This window comes from Diadema antillarum, unplaced genomic scaffold (genome assembly GCF_040938485.1).
Source record: "Diadema antillarum isolate AM-2024a unplaced genomic scaffold, OU_Dant_1.0 seq00001781_RagTag, whole genome shotgun sequence".
Taxonomy (NCBI): Eukaryota; Metazoa; Echinodermata; class Echinoidea; order Diadematoida; family Diadematidae; genus Diadema; species Diadema antillarum.
This window is the reverse complement of record NW_027272459.1, coordinates 247,702-272,919: the sequence shown is the minus strand read 5'-3', so window position 1 is coordinate 272,919 and position 25,218 is coordinate 247,702. Positions and strand designations below refer to the sequence as shown.

Here is a 25,218-nt window from a genome sequence, read left to right as displayed (position 1 = left end):
AAAGAAAGCTGAAGAGCTGAGGCAGGGAGAGCGTTTTGTACAATGTGCCACGCACTCATCAACTACGGAAGCCAACAATGCTAAGCTGTGATTTATAACACTTTTTTTGTACCCCTATGAGCTGAATCCAGCAAGACGTCACCTGGGTGTACATTACTGGGCAAGAGTTCCTTTTGAGACAGCCACCCAAAAGTGAGTGCGTGCATCCGTGCGTATCGCAAGCAAGGTTAGGCTAGGTAGAGTTGTATAACGTTAGGTATAGATCTGCACTTATTTAGTGCTAGTGTCATTGGGGTGGCTGTCTCAAAAGGAAGTCTTTCCCATTACTGTGGTGTATTAATTATGGCCTCACATTTTGAGAAGGTATAACAGTAATGCATATTCCTTCCTTTAGATTTTACAAGTGTCATTCATGAGTTCAATTATCACAATGTTTATCTGTAAAATGTACCTCATAACAATAGTAAATTTCAGTTGTAAAATGCATTAAAATAAGTTTTTTCATACCTTAAATTTCAAAAAGTCCTCACCGTGGGAGGGGGGACACCACCCTCCCCCCGCTCGGTCGCTCCGCTCCCTCGCAAAGTCCCTCCTCTTTTTTTTACATTTCTTTGTCTCGTGCCTGCAACTTGCACGTGAGCCCCACTGTATCTCCCATTCATCGGTGAAAAAAATAGTAAACGATGTCAAAATTTAAAATATTTTTTTTCCTGCCTTATTTTCTTTTCCGCTAAATTATCTCTTTCCTGAGTTAGCCCCACTGATTTAAAAAATGAAACAAACCAGTTACTGTTCGTTTCTCACAGTTCACAATCCGAAGGTTGTTTTTTTTAATAAAGAAAAAAAAAGAAAGAAAGAAAAAAGTTTTGGTTTTCCGAAGGTTCGCTTTACCAAATATAAGAAGAAAAGTTCATATTTTGAAGGTTTGTTGATTCGAAAGCGAAACACAATGTGTAATTCTGAAGATTCCTCAATCCGCAAACCAAAAGGCCCTAAGTTTCGTACCATGCAGACCTATACATGATAATTCATTTTAAGATTAACAAACTTTTTTTTTTCAGATATACAAACCCTAGGAATAATGCCACTTTAATATTCGTATTAACGAACCCTTACATTTTCTTTAACAAACATCTGGAGATTCTGCGTGTTTCAGATTCGAAATAACGGGGTCATCCCATGAGACCGACACCCACGACTCATACAGCCCACGAGTTCGACACTAAGTAAAAACAGCCCACGAGCTCGACAGATACAACACAGGGTTTAATGCATCGGTCTCGTGGGCCTTGTTTCCTTATGTCGAACTCGTGGGCTGTATGACTCATGAGCTGTAGGACTCCTGGACTGTATATGTGTGACTCGTGGGTGTTGGTCTTGTGATGTGCACCCGAAATAACGAATCATTAGAATTTTCTTTCAACGGAATAATGAATATCGTGCAAAGAAATCAACCATTTTAAACTAAAAGATATACTTATTTCTTATACGATTAATATTTCCACATTTTCTATACCTCCTTGTAAGGTGTCACTCACTGCTATATGAATACTCATCGATGTCGAACCGTGTAGTAAACTTATCTTGCCTTCAAGATTTTGTCTTTTCTTGATCCCTAATAATCCGAAGGTTCGATAATCACACCCAAAAAACAAAAAAAATGAGAGGAAGAAAGGATTGATGGTTCGTTCATTTGATTTATAACAAAAATTGATTCAGTATACTTCAAGTTCGTTTATCTGAAAAAAGTTTCGTACGACGTGATTCATTCTCTGATCAACGAATCTTATTTCATTTCCAGAGAAACGAACCTTCGGAATAATGCCACAAGTCGGATAAACGAACCTTGTTGATATTTTCGGATCGATAATCACAACAACAACAACAAAAATGAGAGGAAGAAATGATCGAAGGTTCGTTCATTTGATAACAAAAATTGATTCGGTATACTGCAAGTTTGTTTATCTGAAAAAGTTTCGTACGACATGATTCATTCTCTGATCAACGAATCTTATTTCATTTCCAGAGAAACGAACCTTTGGAATAATGCCACAAGTCGGATAAACGAACCTTGTTGATATTTTCAGATCGACAAACTTATATAGTCGGCACTGGGAGTCTGCGTGTATCGGATTTGCAATAACGAACCATCGGCATAACGAAAATGAACACCACGCCTAGAAATCATCAATGTTGAATAAGAATGAAGCTGATTTCTTATACCTCAAAGATTATTCTTTTCTGAACTTTCTCCCAATGCCCGAATAAAAAGAATGGTTAGAGCTTGTTGCTCTGAAAGTGCTTTATTCCAAAGGTTCGTGAATCCGAAAATGAATAGTAATTATGGCCTATTAAATTCTCCGAAGGTTTGCCAATCCGATATGAAATAAGGTTCGATTTTCTGATGGTTCGTTAGTTCATGATATATATATAACACAATTGTATACAATATATATATATATATATATATATATATATATATAAGGGTGCTGTTCGTTATTCCGAAAGCTCGTTTATCCGAAAATGAAATAGGGTTCTTAACGAACCTTTGGTATAACTAGCTTTGTTTCATTTTCGGATTAACAGACCTTCGGAATAACGAACCTTATTTCATTTTCGGATTAATGAACCTTCGGAAGAACAATCCTTATAACATTTTCGGATTAACGAATCTTCAGAATATCGAACCTTCGGACTAAAGAACCTTCGGAATAACAATGAATTGTGACCATATATATATATATATATATATATATATATATTTTATATATATATATACATATTGATTTGGGGAGGTATTGTATTTCGATTCTACTGAACTGTGCATGTGTCATGCGAGTATCCATCGGTGATGTCTGTGCTTTTTTTAGTGTTACAAATTGTATTTCATATGTGCATGTAACTCTGTATTACTATTATGTGTTAAGTAGGCAACAGTTCACTATTCCGAAGGTTAGATAGTCTGAAAATGAATAAAGTTTGTTGTTATGACAGTTTGTTGTCAGAAAATAAAATGAGGTCCGCTAATCCCAAAACAAGTGAGGTTCGTTATTCCGAATTTCGTTTACAATCAAAGATCCTATGTAAGGTATCTGTGTTACAATCCGAAAATGAAATAAGGGTCGCCATTCTAAACATTCGTCGATCCGAGAATCAAATAAGGTTTCAAAATGTAATTCAGAAAAAGAAAAAGAAAAATAATTTTGTTGAAAAAATGGAGTTATGTTAAGGCGCATGTAAACACATGATATAAACACAAGAACACACGATGCACAAACTGGAATACAATCGTAATCTCAATTTGTGGAATTGATGAATTATGTATCTACTCCTGACAACATTGTAATGAAAGAAAAAAAAATCTGCTTCTTTGAATACGTGTGTGCGGAGATGGGTTAAGATGAATGGTGAGTGGTTGAGTCGCGACTTGATAATGTTTTCATCAGCGTATACTCCATTACAAACAGTTAAGAAAATAATCGAGATATCAAGGAATGAATATTAAATGAAAACACACACCTATACAGAATCAAGCACATACCCGTTTAAAGCTGACAGACATGGTAGGTGTGGGTGCTGTTCGTTATTCCGAAGGTTCTTTAATCAGAAACACAAATTCCCTCTACCTATAGAGGTTCTTTAATCCGAAAATGAAAACACACACCTATACAGAATCAAGCACATACCCGTTTAAAGCTGACAGACATGGTAGGTGTGGGTGCTGTTCGTTATTCCGAAGGTTCATTAATCAGAAACACAAATTCCCTCTACCTATAGAGGTTCTTTAATCCGAAAATGAAAAAGGGTTCGTTAATCCGAACATTTGTGGCGTTATTCGAAAGGTTCGTTATTCCGAAGGTTCGTTAATCCGAAAATGATATATAGGGTTTTGCTATTCCGAAGGCTTGTTTATCCGAAAATGAAATCGGGTTTGTTATTCCGAAGGTTCTTTAATCCAAAAAGGAAATGGGGTTCGTTATTACGAAGGTTCGTTGATCCGAAAATAAAATAGGGGTCCGTAAACGAACCTTCGGAATAACGAGCTTTGTTTCATATTCGGATTAACGAACCTTCGGAATAACGAACCTTATTTCATTTTCGGATCAGTGAACCTTCGGAATAACAAACCTTATCACATTTTCGGATTATCGAACCTTTGGAATAACGAATCTTTGGAATAACAAACCTTCGGATTAAAGAACCTTTGGAATAACGAACTGTAACCAGTACAGTCGCAGCGGACGACTATAATTAACTCCCCCAAAACCTGCGAAATGTTTTGAATTTTCAACCGTCATCGAGGCAGTGCGAATCGGGCATTCTCATTTTCACCAAAATTTCACCTTCTCATATCTCCGCTATACGAAGCAATGCATTTTGCTCGGGTTTGTTTACCAGTTCGTCTTTCAAGATGGCGGATACGAATAATTGCCAGCCTGCTGGTGTATGTGTGTATGGTGCACGCATTACTGGTACCCATTACTACACGCCATGCCCTTGTGTACACGTTACGTAGGAGTGGGTGTCCACATTCCTATCCGCATCTTTACAAATCGCATTTTCATTGTGGTAGATTTTTTTTTTTCATCATTTGGGGACCCTTTCCTTGGCAGAAAAATTACTGAAGTTGGCAAGGATTACGTCTCTTGTTTTTAGGTGATCCGAGTATCCTCTCGGATCACCTTCTGTATCTGTACGGATTCTTTGTTCTTCTTCTTCTTCTTCTTTCTTTATTTCTGGACAAAAGTTGTGTATCTACGTACTCAGAAAGTACTCAGAGTATCAACTTCAAACTCATACCATATATGTATCATGTCCCAAAGACGACAAATCTAATGTATCATTGTGATTGGTCGAACGTGACGTCACTATGACGTCATTATATGAAAACACATTCTCAATCATATCTCATTAATGGAATAGAGTTTTTCAATGAAATTTACGTCACATATATTTCAACTGATGCGCATTCTACTCATGTTCTCAAAATTCACATTTTCTCTTGAAACGTGCGCGTACGTGCGCGTTGAAATATTTGTATGCTCAAATCGAGCTCAAATTTTTTTTGCACACGTTTCAGACCATTTGGAGCATTTTTTGAAAAATTGAAAAAAATTGGACGGACGCGTTACGTGCGCGCGCATATACGCACGCACAGCTCATATGCAATAGAAATTTCCACCTTTTTTACACAGATCAGATGCCTGAAATGTCAAGGAATATTTCTACCAAGTTTCAAGTCAATCCGACTCAATATGACGTCATACGGGCCCGTCAAAGTTGAAATTCCGCGCGCGTGTCAATGGCGATATACAGTGCAACAATGCCAAAAAACCGCCAATTTTAAATCCGATATTACTCGTCAGGATGGACAGTGACCTCCCATTTTCTTTTTATATTCTGAAAGCTGATGAGATGTACATGTCATTTCATGGGTTGGCGATGCTGAAAAAAATGATTAAAAGATATCAAAATTCTTAATAAAATAAAAAAAGTAAATTTTCAAAATGACGTCATCAAGTTTCAAGTTCACTCGAGCGTATCGCACTAATCCTTCGCCAATTTTCACCCAGATTTCAGTATGATGTAGCTTATTAAATACTCTTTCACTAATGTATAACAAAATTTTGATTGGATGACGGCATCACCTCGTAAAAATGGATTGAAAGTAATCTTGTCAAATTTGACCAGTTTACGTGTTATCTCTATGGGAGTGCAGTTTTTCTGGAAATGAAAATTGACATGACGGTCTTTATCGAGCACTAGCTCCCTTATGCTTCGATGAATTTCTCCCAGATTTTAATATGTTGTAGCTGAGACTTTGGGCTATCGTAAGTGTGACCTCCATTTTTTCATTTGATGTCGGGATCACGTCCAAAAACTTGGTTGAAATTAAAGCTTATCTTCGATGTATTGAGATATTCCTTTCTTTTTGCAACTTTCTTTGCAATAACTCAAGAAAAACAAGCTCTCTCAGCCCAATATTTTGCACATGTTTAGTTCATGTCACGTACATTATTTCATAAAAAAAACAACTACTTAATCAGACACCATCTTGGGTATGTAAATTAGGGTCAAAGGTCATAAATGTTTTATCTTGTATCTTGGTGAATACATGTCCTTTCTTTCCCATATTTTGCACACGCAAAGACCATGTTACAAGAATCATTTCACAAAATAACCACTTTTTGCTCAGATGCCATCTTGTCTGTGCAAAGTGGGGTCAAAGGTCATATGTACTTTTTTTCTCTATCTTCGTTATGACGTATTATCTCTATGGGAGGGAATTTTTCTAGATGTGAAAATTGACATGGTTGTCTTTATCGAGAACTATAGCTCACTTACCCTTCGGTGAATTTCTCCCAGATTTTAATATGTTGTAGCTGAGACTTTGGGCTATTGTAATGTGCAATTCGTTTCTTCATACGACGTCGGCATCATGTCAAAAAACTTGGTTGAAATTAAAGCTTATCTTCGATGTTTTATGATATTTTTTTCTGAAACTTCTTTGCAATAACTCAAGAAAAACAGCCTTTATCACCCCCATATTTTGCACATGTTTAGTTCATTTCACGTACATTATTTCATAAAATAACAACTACTTGATCGGACACCATCTTGGGTAGGTAAATTAGGGTCAAAGGTCACAAATTGTTCATCCTGTATCTTGGTGAATACATGTCCTGTCTTTCCCATATTTTGCACACGCAAAGGGCATGTTACAATAATCACTTCACTAAATAACCACTTTTTGCTCAGATGGCATCTTGGGTGTGCAAAGTGGGGTCAAAGGTCAAATAAACTTCAGTCTGTATCTTCGTTAGTGGATACGGAATTCGGTACCAAAGATGGCAAGTCTGACTTCCTTTTCTAAATGACAATCCAAACATCACACGGCCAATGTCTCCTCGACACAAATGAAACCGGTATGGTCATGCCTATTGGGATCAGGACTCAAATCATTGATTTTCGAAGAGATCGGATCACCTAATTTGTCAGTGTTGACAAATTCCGGTTCTAGTTTTCTTTGTTTTGCTTTTCAAGCCGTGCATGTGTGGCATTATGCAGTGGTGTTTATCATATTAAAAAACAAACACGACTACTTAGTTTGTTACAATCTTTTAGTATTTGAATATTGGTCATTTATGACCTCTCCTTCCCTCTCTTCTGCGTTCATTGATTGCTTACATGTTATACTAAGGACGCATTTATGTATCTGATCTCCAATAGCTTTAGGGGGGGGGTTGCGGAAACTTCACCTGCCTTTCAGGGGAGGGGGGATACTTTGATCTTCTCAAGCGAGCTTTTGTGAGAGCGAATGCAAAACTTTGTTGGGTGTTTTTTAATTATCGTTTACTATAAAACATAATAATAACTACAGCATTTGTAATACGCCATCGATCTAGTAACCTATTCTGAGTTGCAGAGGGACATGATTATAAAAAGAATAACATACATTATAGTCATAGTTGTACATAAGAAGGTTGAAGAAGAAGAAAGAGATAGATAGAAATATGTACCCGATGAGCAATTCAATGAAAATTCAACCAAAACAAGATGCGAACATATATGACTTCAGAAGCTTTTTAAATATTTCATAGACATGCGTTGTTTTCAAGCTTTTTTTTCATTTATTGATCTTTGAACATCACCATTTCGGAAGTATATTATTCCAGTTTCTTTTCCCCCTGATCAAAATCTGAAAGTCTGCCACATGATCGCTAAACGCCACACTTTGCGTGGATGTGTCGATGTACGAAACACGTGGTTTCACTCAAGTTCTAAGAATGCGCCATGTGCTTCTGGCTTGTTTGAGGTTACTACAAGTTCGATGGATCGAATGCCCCTCATGACTTGGTTAAGCAGGGTTCCCACTTAGCCGAGTTGCAGTGCCGAGCTTTGGCGAGTTGTGGCGAGTTGCCTCAGAGGGCACTCGCGATAACTCGCGTAAAGCTCTTCATGTAACTCGGGATAACTTGCGACAACATCGCGTAACTCGTAGTGAATCTGCAAAACTCCCCGTGAACTCACGAGTGGTTCAGAAATTTTCTGAACATGTTCAAAATTTTCCCTAACTCGAAGTAACTCGTGCTGAACTTTTTTTAAACTCGTAATATACTCGTACTACTCGTAACAAACTCTCAATGCTCGGACGAAGCTCGCGATGAACTCTTCGTAACTACGCCACCTTCGAGTATATTACGCGAGTTCTGCTCGAATTTTGAAGAGTGCGATACGAGCACTACGACCCTACTACCAGTATGTGGAAGGGGGAGTTGCCCTCATGAGCGAAGCACGAGTTTAGATCGAGCTCTGCGACTTACAAACGAGTATTGTATTAGCTTATTGAGAGTACAGTGCACTGACCCATTAATATGGAATTCACATTTTCCCAGCATTTCATGACAAGAGACATTCATTCAACCCTACTCGCACGTGCACAAATAATTCATTGCCATTACATTTTTAGAACTACGTAAAAATTAAGACAAAAATACATGCCTCGGCTCAAGAAATCCAAAAAAAAAAACGGAGAAGGAAGTGGAGATCAATCAAGCAATGGTAGAAGAAGGAGGTAGGAGGGCAGGAAGAGACAGTTGAAACAGGAAGATCATCCGTGATGAGCTACAGAGGCAGTCAGAAGACCAAGCTTCTGAACAATTAGACCCAAACGACCAGAGCCCCCGTTTCATACTCTCTAAAAAAAAATCGAGTGAAAAATATTCACTCTCAAATGAGTGAATACAAAAAAAAGAGTGAATTTAGAGTGAAATTGGAGTGAATTTTGAGTGAAAAATGTTCATTTTCATTTAGAGTGACCTCAGGGATCACTACAAAATCTTCAGGTAATCCCTGAGGTCACTCCAAAACGAGTGAAAATGAATATTTTCACTCAAAATTCACCCCAATTTCACTCTAAATTCACTCTTTTTTTTGTATTCACTCCTTCAAGAGTGAATATTTTCACTCGATCTTTTTTTTAGAGAGTAGAAGATGTTAGGATATAGCAACTCTTGCTGGAATGGCAAACTTCCAATAGCAACAGCCAATCAGGAAGCTGGATTCTTCTCGTTTCCATGACGATTGTCATTCCAGCAAGACTTACTATCGTAAGAACTTTTAATGAAATGGGGTCCAGGTCCCAATAGAAGAAAATGGGAGGAAAGAACCCCACTGGAGGCCAAACCAAACAGTAGGGATTGCGTGAACTCATAACGGGCTCGTGACGGGCTCGTAACAAGCTCTTTATAACTCGATGAAAAGCTCGGTTTAAAAGGACAAGTTCACCTTCATATACATGTGGATTGAGTGAAGGCAACAATATTAGTAGAACACATCGGTGAAAGTTTGGGGAAAATCCGACAATCCGTTCTAAAGTTATGAATTTTTAAAGTATCTGTGCAATCACTGCTGGAGGAGAAGACTACTACAGTGTATGATGTCACATGCGTACAACGATTTAAGGAAAAATAAAAAGAATTTCACAAAACTTGACTTTTTTATAATAAAGTTGCACATTTCTTCGACTTGTTACTGACATATGTTAGGGGTAATATTATTCCCCTTTACCTTCTGAAAGAGAGAAGTCGAGTGTTCATTTGTTATGTGAGAAAAGTGAGAATATCTTGAATTTTCTTTATACTTTCTTTATATCGTTGTACACATATGACATCACAAGCTATAGTAGTCTTCTCATCCAGCCGTGACTGAGCAGAAACCTTCAAAAATTCATAACTTTTGAACGGATTGTCCCGATTTTCCTCAAACTCTCATTGATATGTTCTACTAATATTGCTGCATTCACTCAACTCACATGTCTATGAAGGTGAACTTGTCCTTTAAGGGTCGTACCAACAGGTCATCACAACTCACACTGAGATCAGTATGACTCATATCACGCTCGGATCACTCGTACAGCTATCGTAGTAAACTCGTTGCCTCGTAGATCACTCATGCGCAGCTCATTAAAATTGACAAATTTCACGCGAGTTCAAGCTCGCGCAGCTCTTGCACAACTCGAGACTCCCAACTCGCTAAGTGGGAACCTTGCTTATATACGGTAAACAGTGTACGTTCAATTGATACGAAGAAGTCATGAAGTCTTTTACGAGCAAAGAAATGAAAATGAGAATGAAGAAACAACCCCGAACGAAAGTTGCTAGCCAAATCATTTAAGTAAAATTTAGTGGAAATTCACAGTATATATTTTTTTTTTCACTGGTGAAGTTCCTTCAAACTTTGAATAGGGATACACAGTTTTGAATGGGCGTGAAATTGTCATGATTTTGCTGTCTAAACCGGGTACATGTAGCTCTCAATAAGCATGCGGCTGCATAACATTCTCGTGAATGTGTCTCGGCATACGAGACCCTTCATACTAGTAATATTGCTGTGATTCCATTTTTGATTGAGTGATTAATCAATCCCTTTTATAGTTCAGTGAGCATTAAAAATACTAGTATTCAAATACATTATAATCGACTGTTCGATGTTGTCTACTATGGGCCAAAAGAAAGGCTATACACAATCATGATCTTTGCCAATTACAAGCTGATCGTTGTTCGATCGATATTTCCAGGCTATTTATACGCTGTTTATTACCAGAAGTTCAGTGAGCATTAAAAATACTAGTATTCAAATACATTATAATCGACTGTTCGATGTTGTCTACTATGGGCCAAAAGAAAGGCTATACACAATCATGATCTTTGCCAATTACAAGCTGATCGTTGTTCGATCGATATTTCCAGGCTATTTATACGCTGTTTATTACCAGAAGTGCGCGCATTCTTTCGTCTGGCACCTGGGGTCTGGCAACTGTTTTTGTGGAAATACTCACAAGTGTGTGTGTGTGTGTGTGTGGGGGGTCAAGTTTCTTCTATCCGAAGAGACTGCATACACAATCAGCTCTTCGCTTCTATTTTACTGTCGTCAATATCTCTTTCCCCCTTATTCTTTGCTGGTGATGAACATCTAACCCTAGCATTCGTAATTTAACCGAAAATAAAAAATAAACATTCAAATGGTTGGTTATTAGGCAATTCCATCGAAGTTGTTAGTTACAATACACACACACACAATCAGAAGCTTTTATCAAACCCTGGTTTAATTCTTTTTCATACAAGTCTGAGCTTCTGGAACAGGGACGTATCAACTTCAGCGATAGTTCTATTTTTGAATGAAAATCCTACAAATTACCAGTGTATTTAGCTATCTCCCTTAGTTTTTGAGCATTGACATGAAATTTGACACATGTGACATCTATAATATGTTTTTGTGCAAATTTGATCTTCTGTCAATGTCAAACAATATGTTGCCATGGTAATATTTTTTAAATAAAAATTGTACACAGATATTGTGGATTGTACTAACTCCCTGAGCAGTTTTTGATCATTTGACTTAAAATTTGGCACATTAGACCACTATAGATTTCAGATGTGCAAAATACATCTTTTGTTAAAGTGAGGCAGTCCTCACAAATTTCGAAAAAAAATATGTTGTTGTTGGTACCTCCAATGAACTACTTTCACCAAAAACAAACTTTCAAATCATCAAATAAGCTCGTAAATTTTGATTGAAAAAGTGTGAATTTGCATGGTGAATATGCTAATGAGCAAGTCTTGGCAGAGAGTCGGACGTCACCGAGGCACAACTCTTCCCAGCCGTGTTCTGCTCGTCATGCGTACGCTCCCTAGTTATTCATAAATTCATGTTTACTATTCATTTTTATATTAATTATATGTTATATATAAGCTTGAAATATTTTTTTGAAATAATAAAACCACATATTGTCACATTTTATGACAAAATCAGATATGATCATTTTGAACACAGGGTTCTTGTTAATAGCCGGTAACCAGTTATTTTTACCGGCTGTAACGCCGATCGTAACCGGCTGTGACTTCATAAAAAAAAAAGAAAAATTCAACAACAAAAAAGAACAAGAAATAAAATATAAAAGTAACAAAAAGAATGAAAAAAATAGTTTAAATTCGAAACTGCACGCGCGCACAGTGCACACTCACACTACTGTGCCCGCCCGATTTCTACGCGCGTCGGTACGTACTCGTACGAGCTGGCATGCAACAAGCGCTACTATCTGAAGCGGGAAGACTCGGAAACAAACATGTTTCAGTCCCGCCGTTATCCTTCTTTACCGCTTATTATCTGTGACGAATAACCGAGTACCGGTACTGTTCCTACCAATTTTCTTCTATACCACATAACATAATCATAGTCATTCCATTTCCTTTTCGCAAGATTCCATTTCTTGACTTGCCGCTTTCAAACATGCGACAAACGGAACATCAAAAACCAAATCAACGCTATCCATGTCTCATTCCCATTTTGCAGAGTAGTTCATGTTTTCTCCTAAACCACGCGATAGGACACAGAAATACCTTCCTAAGTTATTGATAAAATCATTCGATTTCGTTTTTCGCGAGATACGCATGCGTGAGATTCATTTTAGCATTTTACGGAGCTGTATGTTATCCTTATTCATTTCCGAATGTGAAAGCAAACATCTGCTATTTATTTTAGTATCTAACTGAGCCGATTGACACCTAATCATTTCCAAATGTGAAAGCATCAATCTGTTATTTATTTTAGCATCGTACGGAGCAGAATATTACCGTTATTCATTTCCAAATTTAAAAGCAAACATCCGACATTTATTTCATTATCGTACGGAGCCGAAAATTACTGCTGTTCTCTTCCGAAAGTGAAATGAATCATCTGACAATTAAGCATTGTACGGAGCCGAATTTTACTGTTTTTCATTGTTGAACGTCAAGGCAGACACCAGACATTTACTTTACCATCAAACGCAGCTGAATGTTACTGTTATTCATTTCGAAATGTAAAAGCAAATATCCGACATTCATTTTAGCATCTTCCGGAGCCGAATGTTATTGCTTTTTACTTTCGAAAGAAAAAGCAAACATCAACATTTATTTAATCATCGTACAGAGTTGAATATTATTGTTATTAATTTCCGAACGTCAAAGGGATCATTCCACATTTATTTTAGCATCTTCCGGAGCTGAATGTTATTGCTCTTTACTTTCGAACGTAAAAGCAAACATCCGGCATTTATTTAATCATCGTACGGAGTTGAATTTTATTGTTATTTATTTCCGAACGTCAAAGGGATCATTCCACATTTATTTTAGCATCTTCCGGAGCTGAATGTTATTGCTATTTACTTTCGAACGTAATAGCAAACATCCGGCATTTATTTTATCATCGTACGGAGTTGTATACTATTGTTATTTATTTCCAAACGCCAAAGCAAACTTTCGACATTAATTTTAGCATCTTCCAGAGCTGAATGTTATTGCTATTTACTTTCGAACATAAAAGCAAATATCAGACATTTATTTAATCATCGTATGGAGTTAAATTTTATTGTTATTCATTTCTGAACGTCAAAGGGATCATTCCACATTTATTTTAGCATCGTCCGGAGCTGAATGTAATTGCTCTTTACTTTCGAACGTAAAAGCAAACATGCGGCATTTATTTCATCATCGTACGGAGCTGAATACTATTGTTATTTATTTCCGAATGCCAAAGCAAACATTCAACATTAATTTTAGCATCTTCTGGAGCTGAATGTTATTGCTATTTACTTTCAAACATAAAAGCAAATATCAGACATTTATTTACTCATCGTACGGAGTTGAATTTTATTGTTATTTATTTCCGAACGTCAAAGGGATCATTCCACATTTATTTTAGCATCTTCCGGAGCTGAATGTTATTGCTATTTGTTTGTTTGTTTGTTTGTTTGTTTGGTTTATTTCTGCATTTTCTTTCTCCGAATACAATTGCAAATGAAAACAAAATGATACAGATACATACAAATCAATACAAAAAAAAAAATCATTTGCGTAACAACATTCAGTCTGAAGTGGCATAATTATGAATCAAAATAACATATTAAGGCTTACTGTATCTAATAACAAAGGAGAAATCAATACAGGGGACCGTCATCATAAGCAGAGCTTGACGTGGATGAGGCCCTATCTGAATATGTGATACCAATGTAATACAACACCAATTATATATGTACTCATAAAACTCTTAATCTTAATACACAAAACACATTTTGCTACAGAAAAAAAAAACAGAAAAGAAAAATAGTGACTTGGCGCTTTAGAACAAGAAAAAAAAACAGCACGCAGCACCATTGACTGCTGCATGGTATAGTAGACAATAAAAGTGTAGGTGTGTGCGAGTGACAGTGCGTCGTGTGTGCAGGTGACAGTGCAAGAGAGAATAAAGGCTGTAGCATGCCTATTTTGGGGGTAAGGTATACGCTTTAATGAATGTATGTAATATCATTATCAAAGAAAGGAAAGGAACGGGAGGGAATGAAAAAAAAAAACACTTTGCATGGATCAGGGCTTACTGAGACTTCAGAAAAAAAGAAGAAAAAGTACATTGATCAAAAACTACTAACTGGAGACATATTTCAATAATAAATATTTTTTTAAATGAGCTTTAAAGGAAAACAGTGAAGTACACTGCTTTAATTGATCAGGTAGGTTATTCCAGACATCGGGACCGTAATGTCTAATTGATTTCTGAGCTAAAACAGTTTTGGGGTTTACAAGGTGAAAATCTGTCGAACGGCGAGTTGGATATGTGTGTATATTCGAATTTAAGTGAAAAATATTATGAAATAAAGAGGGAAGTTGATTTGTTGCATACTTGTACATAAATATACCTGTTTGTAAAATGTGGATGTCCTGAAGCTTCAAAGTATGCAAACGATGAAATAAAGGATCTGTATGAGATAAATATGTGGAATTAGTAATAATACGAATAGCACGCTTTTGGAGTAAATACAATGAATTCAGTTTAGTAATACTACAATTTCCCCATACAATATTTGAATACAATATATGAGGCAAAATTAAAGAATTATATAAAATAATCAGGGATCGTTCTGATAAGAGATCTTTCAACTTCCAGAGTACACCAATATTTCTTGATAGGGTCCTTTGTAAACAGGATATATGTTCGTTCCATGTTAAATGAGAATCGATTGTAATGCCTAAAAATCTAATAACCTGTTTCTCGCAAAGAGAAAACCCATCAATTGATATGTTGACATTAAGATCCTGTGAGTAGGGTTTTCTAAAATAAACGAAATTTGTCTTATTAACATTCAAAGATAACTTGTTTGATTTAAACCAATTCAATATATTCAATAATTCAGTGTTCAAACGATTAACAAGTGTCCCTATATCATAATCTGATGTAATAATGGATGTATCATCAGCAAAAAGTATAAAATTCAAAGATGGAGAAGAACCTATAATATCATTTATATAAATGTTAAACAACAGAGGCCCTAAAATGGAGCCTTGAGGTACCCCACATTTAATATCAAGTTTGTGTGATTCATAAGACTGAAAACTAACATACTGTTGACGGTTTTGCAAATAATTTATAAACCAGAGCAGAGCGTGACCTCGTATACCATACGTATTAAGTTTATGTATCAATACTTCATGGTCGATGGTGTCGAATGCTTTCGACAAATCCATGTATATACCTATAACATGCTTTTTATCAGCAAAAGCTTCAATCATTTTATCACACATGTGAGCGATTGCATAGTCAGTAGAATATCCACTTCTAAATCCAAATTGATTGGGTATCAATAAATTATTGGTTTGTAAAAACTGATATAACCTTTTATACACAATTTTTTCAAGAACTTTGGATATACTTGGTAATAATGAAATTGGTCTATAATTACTCATTAATTTAAAGTCATCTTTTTTATGAATGGGAATAACTTTTGCAAGTTTGAATGAGTTCGGAAAAATGCCTGTTGAAAGAGACATATTAAATACGTGAGTTAGAGGGCTTGCAATGTAAAAGATTATTTGTTTCAATAAATGAACACTACGACCATCATGCCCACTCGATTTAGTTGTTTTCAGATTCTGAACAATATTGATTATTTCATGGTCATTGGTAGGCGTGAGAAATAATGAATTTTCACAAGGATTGGGTAAATAATCAGTAAAATGTGTATTACATGAATTCATATTAGATGCTAAACTAGGACCAATATTTATAAAATAATCATTAAATGAATTGGCAATTGTGGTAAAATCAGTAATTTCCTCATTGTCAATGATGATAGAGTTGGTAGTTTCTTTTACCGTCTTTCCCATAAGAGCATTGACAGTTTTCCACAATGAAAAAAGATTATCCTTATTTTTTTCTATATTAGTTGAATAATACAATTTTCGGAACAATCTTATTACTGATGTTAATTGATTTCTATATTTCCGGTATTTCATAAATGAGTTATTACTTTGATTCTTTATTGCTTGCTTATATAACTTATTACGGGTTGATATAGACCGCATATTTACTTTCGAACGTAATAGCAAACATCCGGTATTTATTTTATCATCGTACGGAGTTGAATACTATTGTTATTCATTTCCGAACGTCAAAGGAAATATCTGACATTTGTTTCAGCATCTTCCGGAGCTGAATGTTATTGCTATTTACATTCGAACATAAAAGCAAATGTCAGACATTTATTTAATCATCGTATGGAATTGAATATTATTGTTATTTATTTCCGAACGTCAAAGGGATCATTCCACATTTATTTTAGCATCTTCCGGAGCTGAATGTTATTGCTATTTACTTTCGAACGTATAGGCAAACATCCGGCATTTATTTTATCATCGTACGGAGTTGTATACTATTGTTATTCATTTCCGAACGCCAAAGCAAACATTCAACATTAATTTTAGCATCTTCCGGAGCTGAATGTTATTGCTATTTACTTTCTAATATAAAAGCAAATATTAGACATTTATTTTATCATCGTATGGAGTTGAAAATTATTGTTATTGGGCATATTCATTTCCGAACGTCAAGGGATCATTCGACATTTATTTTAGCACCCACCGTAGCTATTTATATGATGTACTTTCGAACGTAAAAGCAAACATCCGGCATTTATTTTATCGTACGGAGTTGAATACTATTGTTATTCATTTCTTAATGTCAAAGCAAACATCAAACACTAATTTTACCATCGAACACAGTTAAATGTTACTGTTATTCATTTCGAAATTTAAAAGCAAACATCCGACAGTTATTTTAGCATTGTATGGAGCAGAATATTACTGCTATTCACTTCCGAACATAAAAGCAATCATCTGACATTTATTTTAGCATCTTCCAGAGCCGAATGTTATTGCTATTTACTTTTGAAAGTAAAAGCAAGCATCCGACATTTATTTCATCATCTTACGGAGTTGAATATTATTGTTATTCATTTCCGAACGTCAAGCAAACATTCAACATTTATTTCAGCATCTTCCGGAGCCGAATGTTATCCTTATTCATTCCCGAATGCAAAATCAAATATCGCACATTAATTTTAGCACCCTACGTAGCTGAATCTTACCGTTATTCATTTCCAAAAGTATAAGCAACATCTGACATTTATTTTAGTATCTTACGGAGTCGATTGATACCGCTGTTCATTTCCAAAAGTATAGACAAACGTCCAACTTTTTTTTGGTGGCCCGACGTTAGTGTCGAGCCCTGGCTGCGCGGACAAAAACAAATGTCAATTTCATGTTGATTTTTTTTGCTGTAAATATTCTGGATATAAGTCTGGATTGTGTAATTATATATTATTCAGATTTATGTTCCATTTTGCACAGTTTGAAAATACCCCTATGTTCCTATTATGGCATCAAAAAGTACTGTAGACTAGTTCATGTAGTTAGAAATCTAAAGCAGTAGGAATAGGATGTAGCAGGCACATCATGACATGGTCATTGGAGATTGTAAAATTTTTTGCCTGCAGTTTTCCTTCTAAACTTGTGTATTTTTGTATTTCTCACAGTCTGTAGAGAGTGTAATTATGGTGTCATTTTAAGCCACTAATGGCCCTCCAGAATGCTATTTTCCTTTCAGCTTCAAGGGGGGCGCTGCCCCCTTGAACCCCCGTAGGAGCGCTGCCCCTGAACCCCGCCGGGGGCCTAGGCGGCCCCCTGGACCCCCGGCCAATTTGGTAACTGCCTGTGACTGACTAATTACCTGCTGTCAAAAAAATTAACAAGAACCCTGTGAACACTTAAATTGGTTTTCTGAGGCACGGCTGTCAACTTAGTGAGTTGGGCATCAATGACGTTGCACCTTTTTGCAGGCTCTGACACGATCGCTTGCAGGAATTATTTTTAAAAAATCGCGTACAGAGACAGTGTTTGCTTTCCACGTGTATAAATTGGTGAAGGTTATATTTTTTACTCTTCTTATTTATCATACAGTGAAAATTCTCCGGACTGCCTCCCTTTAAGGCCCTGTCACACCTTTCCAGGCAAGCTACACAGGCTTGTTGTGTGTATGGATTTTCCAGCACGCAGGGTAATTTTCTGCTGGCGGACAAGGATTTGGGCGAGTTTCGAGTGCGTCCTACCTGCTGGACGTGTGCTACTTATGTTCTACTCATGCTCTAGTTAAACTGGCTAGTTGCATGGGAGTTGCCTGCGAGGTGCTACCGCCATGACCCTTGTACTGGTGTTCTGCGTGGACATCTGTGGGCAATCCCCGCGACTCACCCGGAACAAGTTTGAACATGCTCAAGGGCCCGTCACACCTCTCCGGGCAAGCCTTGCTTATGATTTGCGTGGAACAATTTTTGCTACCTGGAGGTCTCCACAAATGGCCTGCACAGTGACAGTACTCAGCACGTAGCTGTACATAGCTGTGCATGCAAGTCCGATTTACCCGCAGCCCGGGTTACTCGCGGGGATTGCAAGCAGAACGCCAGTAGGAGACCCTTTAGCTGCCGCAAGTCACAGGTAGTTAACCCATGTGCATGTTGAGGGTCAGTTACTACCTTTTTGCTGGTTAGTTGAGAGTCGGCTGTGGCCAGGATTATGACATTCTCTGGGACCTCTGCCAAATAAATATTCCTTCAAAGGAATTCCTTCACTGAGTTGTCAGCCCCCACGCGCCTGACTAACCCCGGGACGCTCCGTATACACAGTTACACACTGTGGGAGCGTCCTGAGTCAATAGAGTGCTATATCGGTAAGCTTGAAAAACATACACAGTCTGTCACAGATTTTCGCACCTCCGTAAGTTTCGAATATCACGAGGAAAAAACGTACTTTTATAGTATACATAAGATTCTTATCTAATTAATACCCTTCGTTCACCTTGTTCTTGTTCACACTGGTCCAATGATCTTGAAAAAACGTTTTTTTCACGGCCATATACGGGTCCGTAGTCCTAGCTCCCCATCCCATTCACCATTTTCGAAATCAGTATGCAGTACACTGCGCACGTAAATATTCATGTGCTGGCGGAGTCGCAATGCGTTTAGCCTTCTGACAAGGCCTGCGCGCGCGCACCCACCCAGAAAGCAACGCAATATACAGCGAGAGGGTTTGCCAACAGTATGATAAGGCCTTGCCACAAAGCTACTCGACTTGACGGCCAGCGCATGCGCACAAATCTCAAATCCATTGACTGTATAAGATGTAGTTCTCCCGAGTTCCTCTCGACCGAGTCGCATTTAACTCATCAAACCGAGCAGAAAGGGACTATTGCCAGAACCAAAAGTTGAACGCAGTCAGTCTTCAACATTACATCTTCACCTGTAAGTCTTCATATTGCAGAATTTTTGCGATTTCATATTGATTTTTAGGCGCTATACTTCGCCTGTCATGATCATGTCTGCTACAATGCGCAGCCCCAACACTGCGTGTTGGGGCTGGTCGCAGTTAGCGCCTGACATGCAGGTCACACAGAATACCCGCAAGTAGAACTTAAGTAGCACGCGTCCAGCAAGTAAAACACATGCAAAACTCACCCAAATCCTTGTCCGCCCTCAGAAATTGTCCGGTATGCTGGAAAATCCCTACATGCAACAAGCCCGCGTAGCTTGTACTGTTGTGTCCATGTAGACTATGACCCCGTTTACAGTGCGGGGCTGGGCCGAGCTGCAGCCAAGCCCAGCCTCAATTGCGGGGCCGAGCCCCGCAATTTTGTCCGTTTACACTGCCGGGCTCGGCCGCACTTTTAATTCAAACCTTTCAATATTTTGTTGTAGTGGCGCTCTGCTTGTAAACAAATGCAATATGGTATAGTCTGGTTTTCAGACCCTTTGCCAACTGGATTCCGTCGGCTTTTGCCGAAGGAAAAATCCTTTGCAGGACAAAACCATGTTAAACTATACTAGTTTTCGACGTTGAGGGGCTTAATATCCTGAATAGCGAAATAGTAGAGGCAGAGGGTTTGGAAGCCAGACTAAAATTGGCCGCGCATTTGGCCCAGTTTGCATTTACACTGAGAAAAGGCCGGGCTCGGTCGCGGCCGAGACCACCTCCAGAGCGAGGCCAATTTTGGCCCCGCATTTGGCCTTTTGCGCAGTTACACTGAAGTGGGGCTGGGCCGAGCCGCGGCCGAGCCTCGCACTGTAAACGGGGTCCTATATCTCAAATGCTGCAGAACAAAATTACACCAAAATCACAGGGTATAGCTTATTTCCAATTACTCATGTGAATTTGAATGAAATCGGTTATGGGAAAGCGCCGCTGAAAACAAACATGACCTGACAGATCGCATCTTGCGCTGCCTGCACAATCTAGAACTGAAGTTAGCTGTCTAAATATTATGCGAGTGAGGACTACCGCAGGAGCTGAAAATAGTGTGCAACAAAGAGATTACATCTCTTTGGTGTGCAATGATTGTAACAAGCTAAAAGAAGTCGGTTATTGAGAAATGTGTGTGTGTGTGTGTGTGTGTGTGTGTGTGTTTGTGTGTCTGTCTGTTTGTAGTCTTGTACAATCTAAGAACTGCATTTCTCATCCGACTTCCCTCAATTTTCCATATAAATTATTTGAACATTGATTTTTGTTGTTGTTCTAGGTCATTTGACAGATTCCTCGCATAATATAGACAGCTAAGTTCAGTTTCATATTGTGCATGCAACGTACGTATGCCGCAATCACTCGCGAGAAACATGAAACTCACATGGATATGAAATAAGCAACTAAGCATATCCTGTGATTTTGGTAAAATTCAGGTTTCTGGAATTTGAGACATCCACATGGACAGTCCCTGCCATGCATTGTTTGCAACTCCTGCTTTTCAGATTTCCCAAGGCGTACACATCAATTTGCATGGACTATCTCTAGATCTAGACTACTGACTGTCAAGTAGGTGATACTGTTTTAATTTAGTGTTTACATCATATGGTAGGCCTATACCTGTATTGTACTTGTAGGCTAGTATGGTTGTAATACAAAATTAATTGTCATCTCAGTGAATAGACTGATCGTAGATCTGTCTCTTCTCTTTAATTGGGCTTCTTACCTAACGATGGTAAAACATGTTAGCATGATCAGTCCCGAGTACAGACAGATCTTCTCGTATCACTTTATTGCAAATGCAGAACTAGGTCTATGCTGTACGGCCTACTTCACGCCGATCCGTAAAATTTTCAGCTAAACTTGCCCTATAAAGGGCTTTTCAGCCCCATTGAATCAGTTATATAGTGGAACATCTAGTAAGTAATAAGCTTAACCTATTCCTAATTGGTTTGGCTTACCGATTTTTTAAATTCTGAAAAATTCATATTTTTTGTTTTTCTTACACAGCCACAGGTCTCGCAGCTGCCTTCCAAAACACAGCGCCGTTCAAATCAACTACTGCTGTGCGTACATGGCTGCTGTGCACGCACACGCGCCCGCTGTTTCGCAGCGCGCCGCTTGGCGCCGGTACTTCGTACACATACTTACGTCATCCAAAAGAGAGCCAAAATCATAACTGTCTCTCGCTCAGAAAAGCAAAAAGAATACAGCTTTTTAATATGGATATCCTTCGGGTATCAAAACTGATATATTGACATTGTTAAATGCTCTTAGATTTCTGTTAATGTATAATTTGCCATACTTCAGATTATTTCAATAGGTAGTCGGTTTAATGTTGAACAATGTATTGCTATGGTAACAACACAATGTATTGCTATGGTAACAACATTTTGTCAATAAAAACATATAGAAATATTGTTGAGTGAGCAAATTCCCTTAGTTTTTGAACATTTAAGATTTTGCACTTAGATGTAACCACTATAGTTTTGAGATGTGCAAAACACTGCTTTGGTTAAAGGGGCATTGCAGACGATTCTCATAATTTCACATCATACAGTACATAAATCAACAGCTCCATTGATAGATTTGTGGAATTTATTGTGGTCCTTGAGCAGAGAAATCAAAATTCTGATAAAAAAAACCCAACACAAATTACACTGAACAGGGATGATGACATCTAGGACCCCATTTACAGTGAGTGAAAGGGCCGGGCTCAGTCGCTTTCATTTCACTGTAAGCGTGCAAAAGGCCAAATGCGGAACCAAAATCGGCCACGCATTTGGCCAAGTTCTGGAGGTCTAGTCTCTGCCGCGGCTCGGCCACGGCCAAGCCCGGCCTTTTCTCACCGTAAGCGCAAAGTGGGCTAAATGCGGTACCAAATTGCGACCGGCGCGCTCCCAATAATACTGTTGTTTGTTTACAAGCAGAGCCCCACTACGACAAAATATTGAAAGGTTTGAATTAAAAGCCTGGGCCGAGCCCTCCACTATAAACGGACAAAATTGCTGGGCCGAGTACGCCAATTGAGGCCGGGCTCAGCCTGGGCTCGGCCCAGCCCTGCACTGTAAACGGGGTCTAGGAGCCTCACATAATTTCAGAAATGTAGCAATGTAATACCATCACATTACTACGTGCTTGCAAGTTCACATGCCGGGTATGTGTAGAATTTATGCAATATATGCTTTCTTCTTTTGTTCTGCTTCCTTGAGCCCCTACTCATGCATTCTTATAGTGAGGCTGCCATGTCATCATCCTTGTTCATTGTGATTTGTTATACAGTTTGAAAACATTCTTATTCCTCATCCCAATCACAATAAATTCTGAAACTCTGTACCCAATAGTTGTTCATATGTAAAAAGTCTGAAAATCATCCAGAGGTCTCCTTTAATGGTGAGCAATGCATTGCCATTTGCTCAGTTTTAGGTAGGGGTATCAATCACATTCAGTGATAGTTGTAGTTGCATTTGTACTGATGATGTAGAAATTGACAGTAATTTTTGTGTTTTTGTTTTCTGCAGGAAAAACTTGAAATGTCCCAGAACAACTACTTACGACAGATTAATGAGCTGCAAGATGAATTAGCACAGATAAAGGCTATCCGTGAGGAGCTTCAGAAGTATATCCGGGAGCTTGAACAAACCAATGATGATTTAGAGAGGTCGAAGAGGTAAGCCAATAGCTGCTCACTAGGAGAAGTTTGAGAAATGTTCTTTCCCTGTTTCACCTTCAGTTACAGGCTCTATGTGGAGAAATTACTTGTAAAATTTGCTGATATGATCATAGGACTGCACAGTAAACTGCTTGAGGCGAAATATTCAAATTCAAATTCAAATTCAAATTTATATATTGTGCACTACGTGCTCATGATGTGCGCTCTGTGCACATAGTTTCCACAATATTTTCACATTCAGAGCTTGCAACATGCTCAGAATTAAAGGTGTGGACCACCCTGAATCTGTTTAACCGATTCCCATGATATCCCACAACTTTCGTGGTTTGCCTTATTTACGACCAGAAGAGGGCGTCCCACGACCTCAGACTTGGCCAGGAGCTGTAGAATGATTTTAGCCAATCACAGAGCTCCTTACTGGGACTCGGAAAAATAATTTATGCAAAGAAATTAATTTTTGAATGTGTCTTATTGGCTATAACAACTATCAGGGGTTCGAGCCTGCTGAGAAACTAATCAATATTCATGTTTACAGCGCGCATGCATCTTTGTTGCCCCAGCAACTGCAGTGATTTCTTATGCGCGGTATCGTGATATCAATCTCCTCAGAGAGTGTGTGACGATATCTGTTTACCTGTGTCGCATTACGTTAGTGAGTGTGGCGTAAGTTCTCTAGGTTTCCCGTCCATTTCTCTCATTTTTCTCTCTTTTGCTTTCGTATCATTATATCCCATTATTTTCAGAGTACAGTCGTACTTCTGAGTGTTTTGTTCTTTTTTGTTAAGTGATTACTGTAAAAGTGAAAATTTTTGCAATGTAATTTTCGCACATTTCACGCAACCAAAAACCAGCGCGAAAATAAAAGCACGCAAATATTTTTGCTTGCCATATGTTCCTGTGCGTGATGTCTTGATTCCGCGGAATTAAAAACACGCGAAACTCTTCTTACCGGGCCAAGCGCGAAAAATTAGTCGCGCGAAAATATCCACTTTTACAGTACCTCGTTTGCAATAGGTTTGGAGGCGAGTTTTTGTTCGAGTGTTTATTGAGTTTTTTGATTGAACAATGTAGATTATCTTTGTGCGTGAGAGAACATCGTACTTTGTATGGCACCCACTCGTTTGTTTCCGTGTAGTAATTTTACCATAAAGTGTCTTCGTCATTCGTCTTCAAGCATCGGGTTTTCACCCTAGTTTTCCATGTCCCATTTTTTTTTTCCGGTGCAAGATATTCGGTGTATTTTTTTCTACGGTAAAATGCCATCATCGATCGTTTTTATGTATTCATCATAGTTTTCCGCCTCCATTTCTCCATGTATAGCTAGGTCTGCGATGTCTGAATCATTTGCGGATGTGTTTTGTAAGAGTGACTATGATGGGAGTGGTTTTGAGGGTTTTGCGGTGGATGAGATTGGCTGGAATGATAGTGATGGTGATAATGATTCTGGTGCTGTTGATGTAGGAACTCTTATGATGATGCAATTTATTTCGTGTGACCATGACGTTGACTTTGGCGAGTACGACACGAGTAGCCTGGGCCTATGATGAGAGTGACACTGACATGGGGGCTGATGCTCGCTCGTGCACAGGAGTGGTCTAGAGACCTGCATTTTATTGTTATTTTTTTTTTTTTGCTTTTAATTTTTTCCTTTTGGTTGTTCACTCGGGTTTAGTGCTACCAAAATTCATGTCTCTGAAGAAACTCAACCAAAAGCTTGACAATAAGTTTGCATCAGGTCCAGTCTGTAATCAAATGGTGATCTCGATGCTAACTTAGTTTCTATTTAGAACTCGATGAAATCCCATTTTCTTTGCTCATTTTCCCACTAATGAATTATTTAGAACTGTACTTGCATTCACTATTGTGTTATATCAATAAAAAAGAGCC

At 38.1% G+C, this 25,218-nt stretch overlaps 1 protein-coding gene across 1 annotated transcript in view; it reads left to right on the top strand.

The window, feature by feature from the left end:
• Positions 1 to 25,218, top strand: part of LOC139712267 (nuclear distribution protein nudE-like 1-A) — a 297,794-nt gene that overhangs the window by 40,284 nt on the left and 232,292 nt on the right. Inside the window, exon 3 of the mRNA XM_071624108.1 lies at positions 23,180 to 23,328. Within this exon, the coding sequence (XP_071480209.1) occupies positions 23,180 to 23,328 (149 nt within the window). The remainder of the gene's footprint in view (positions 1 to 23,179; positions 23,329 to 25,218) is intronic.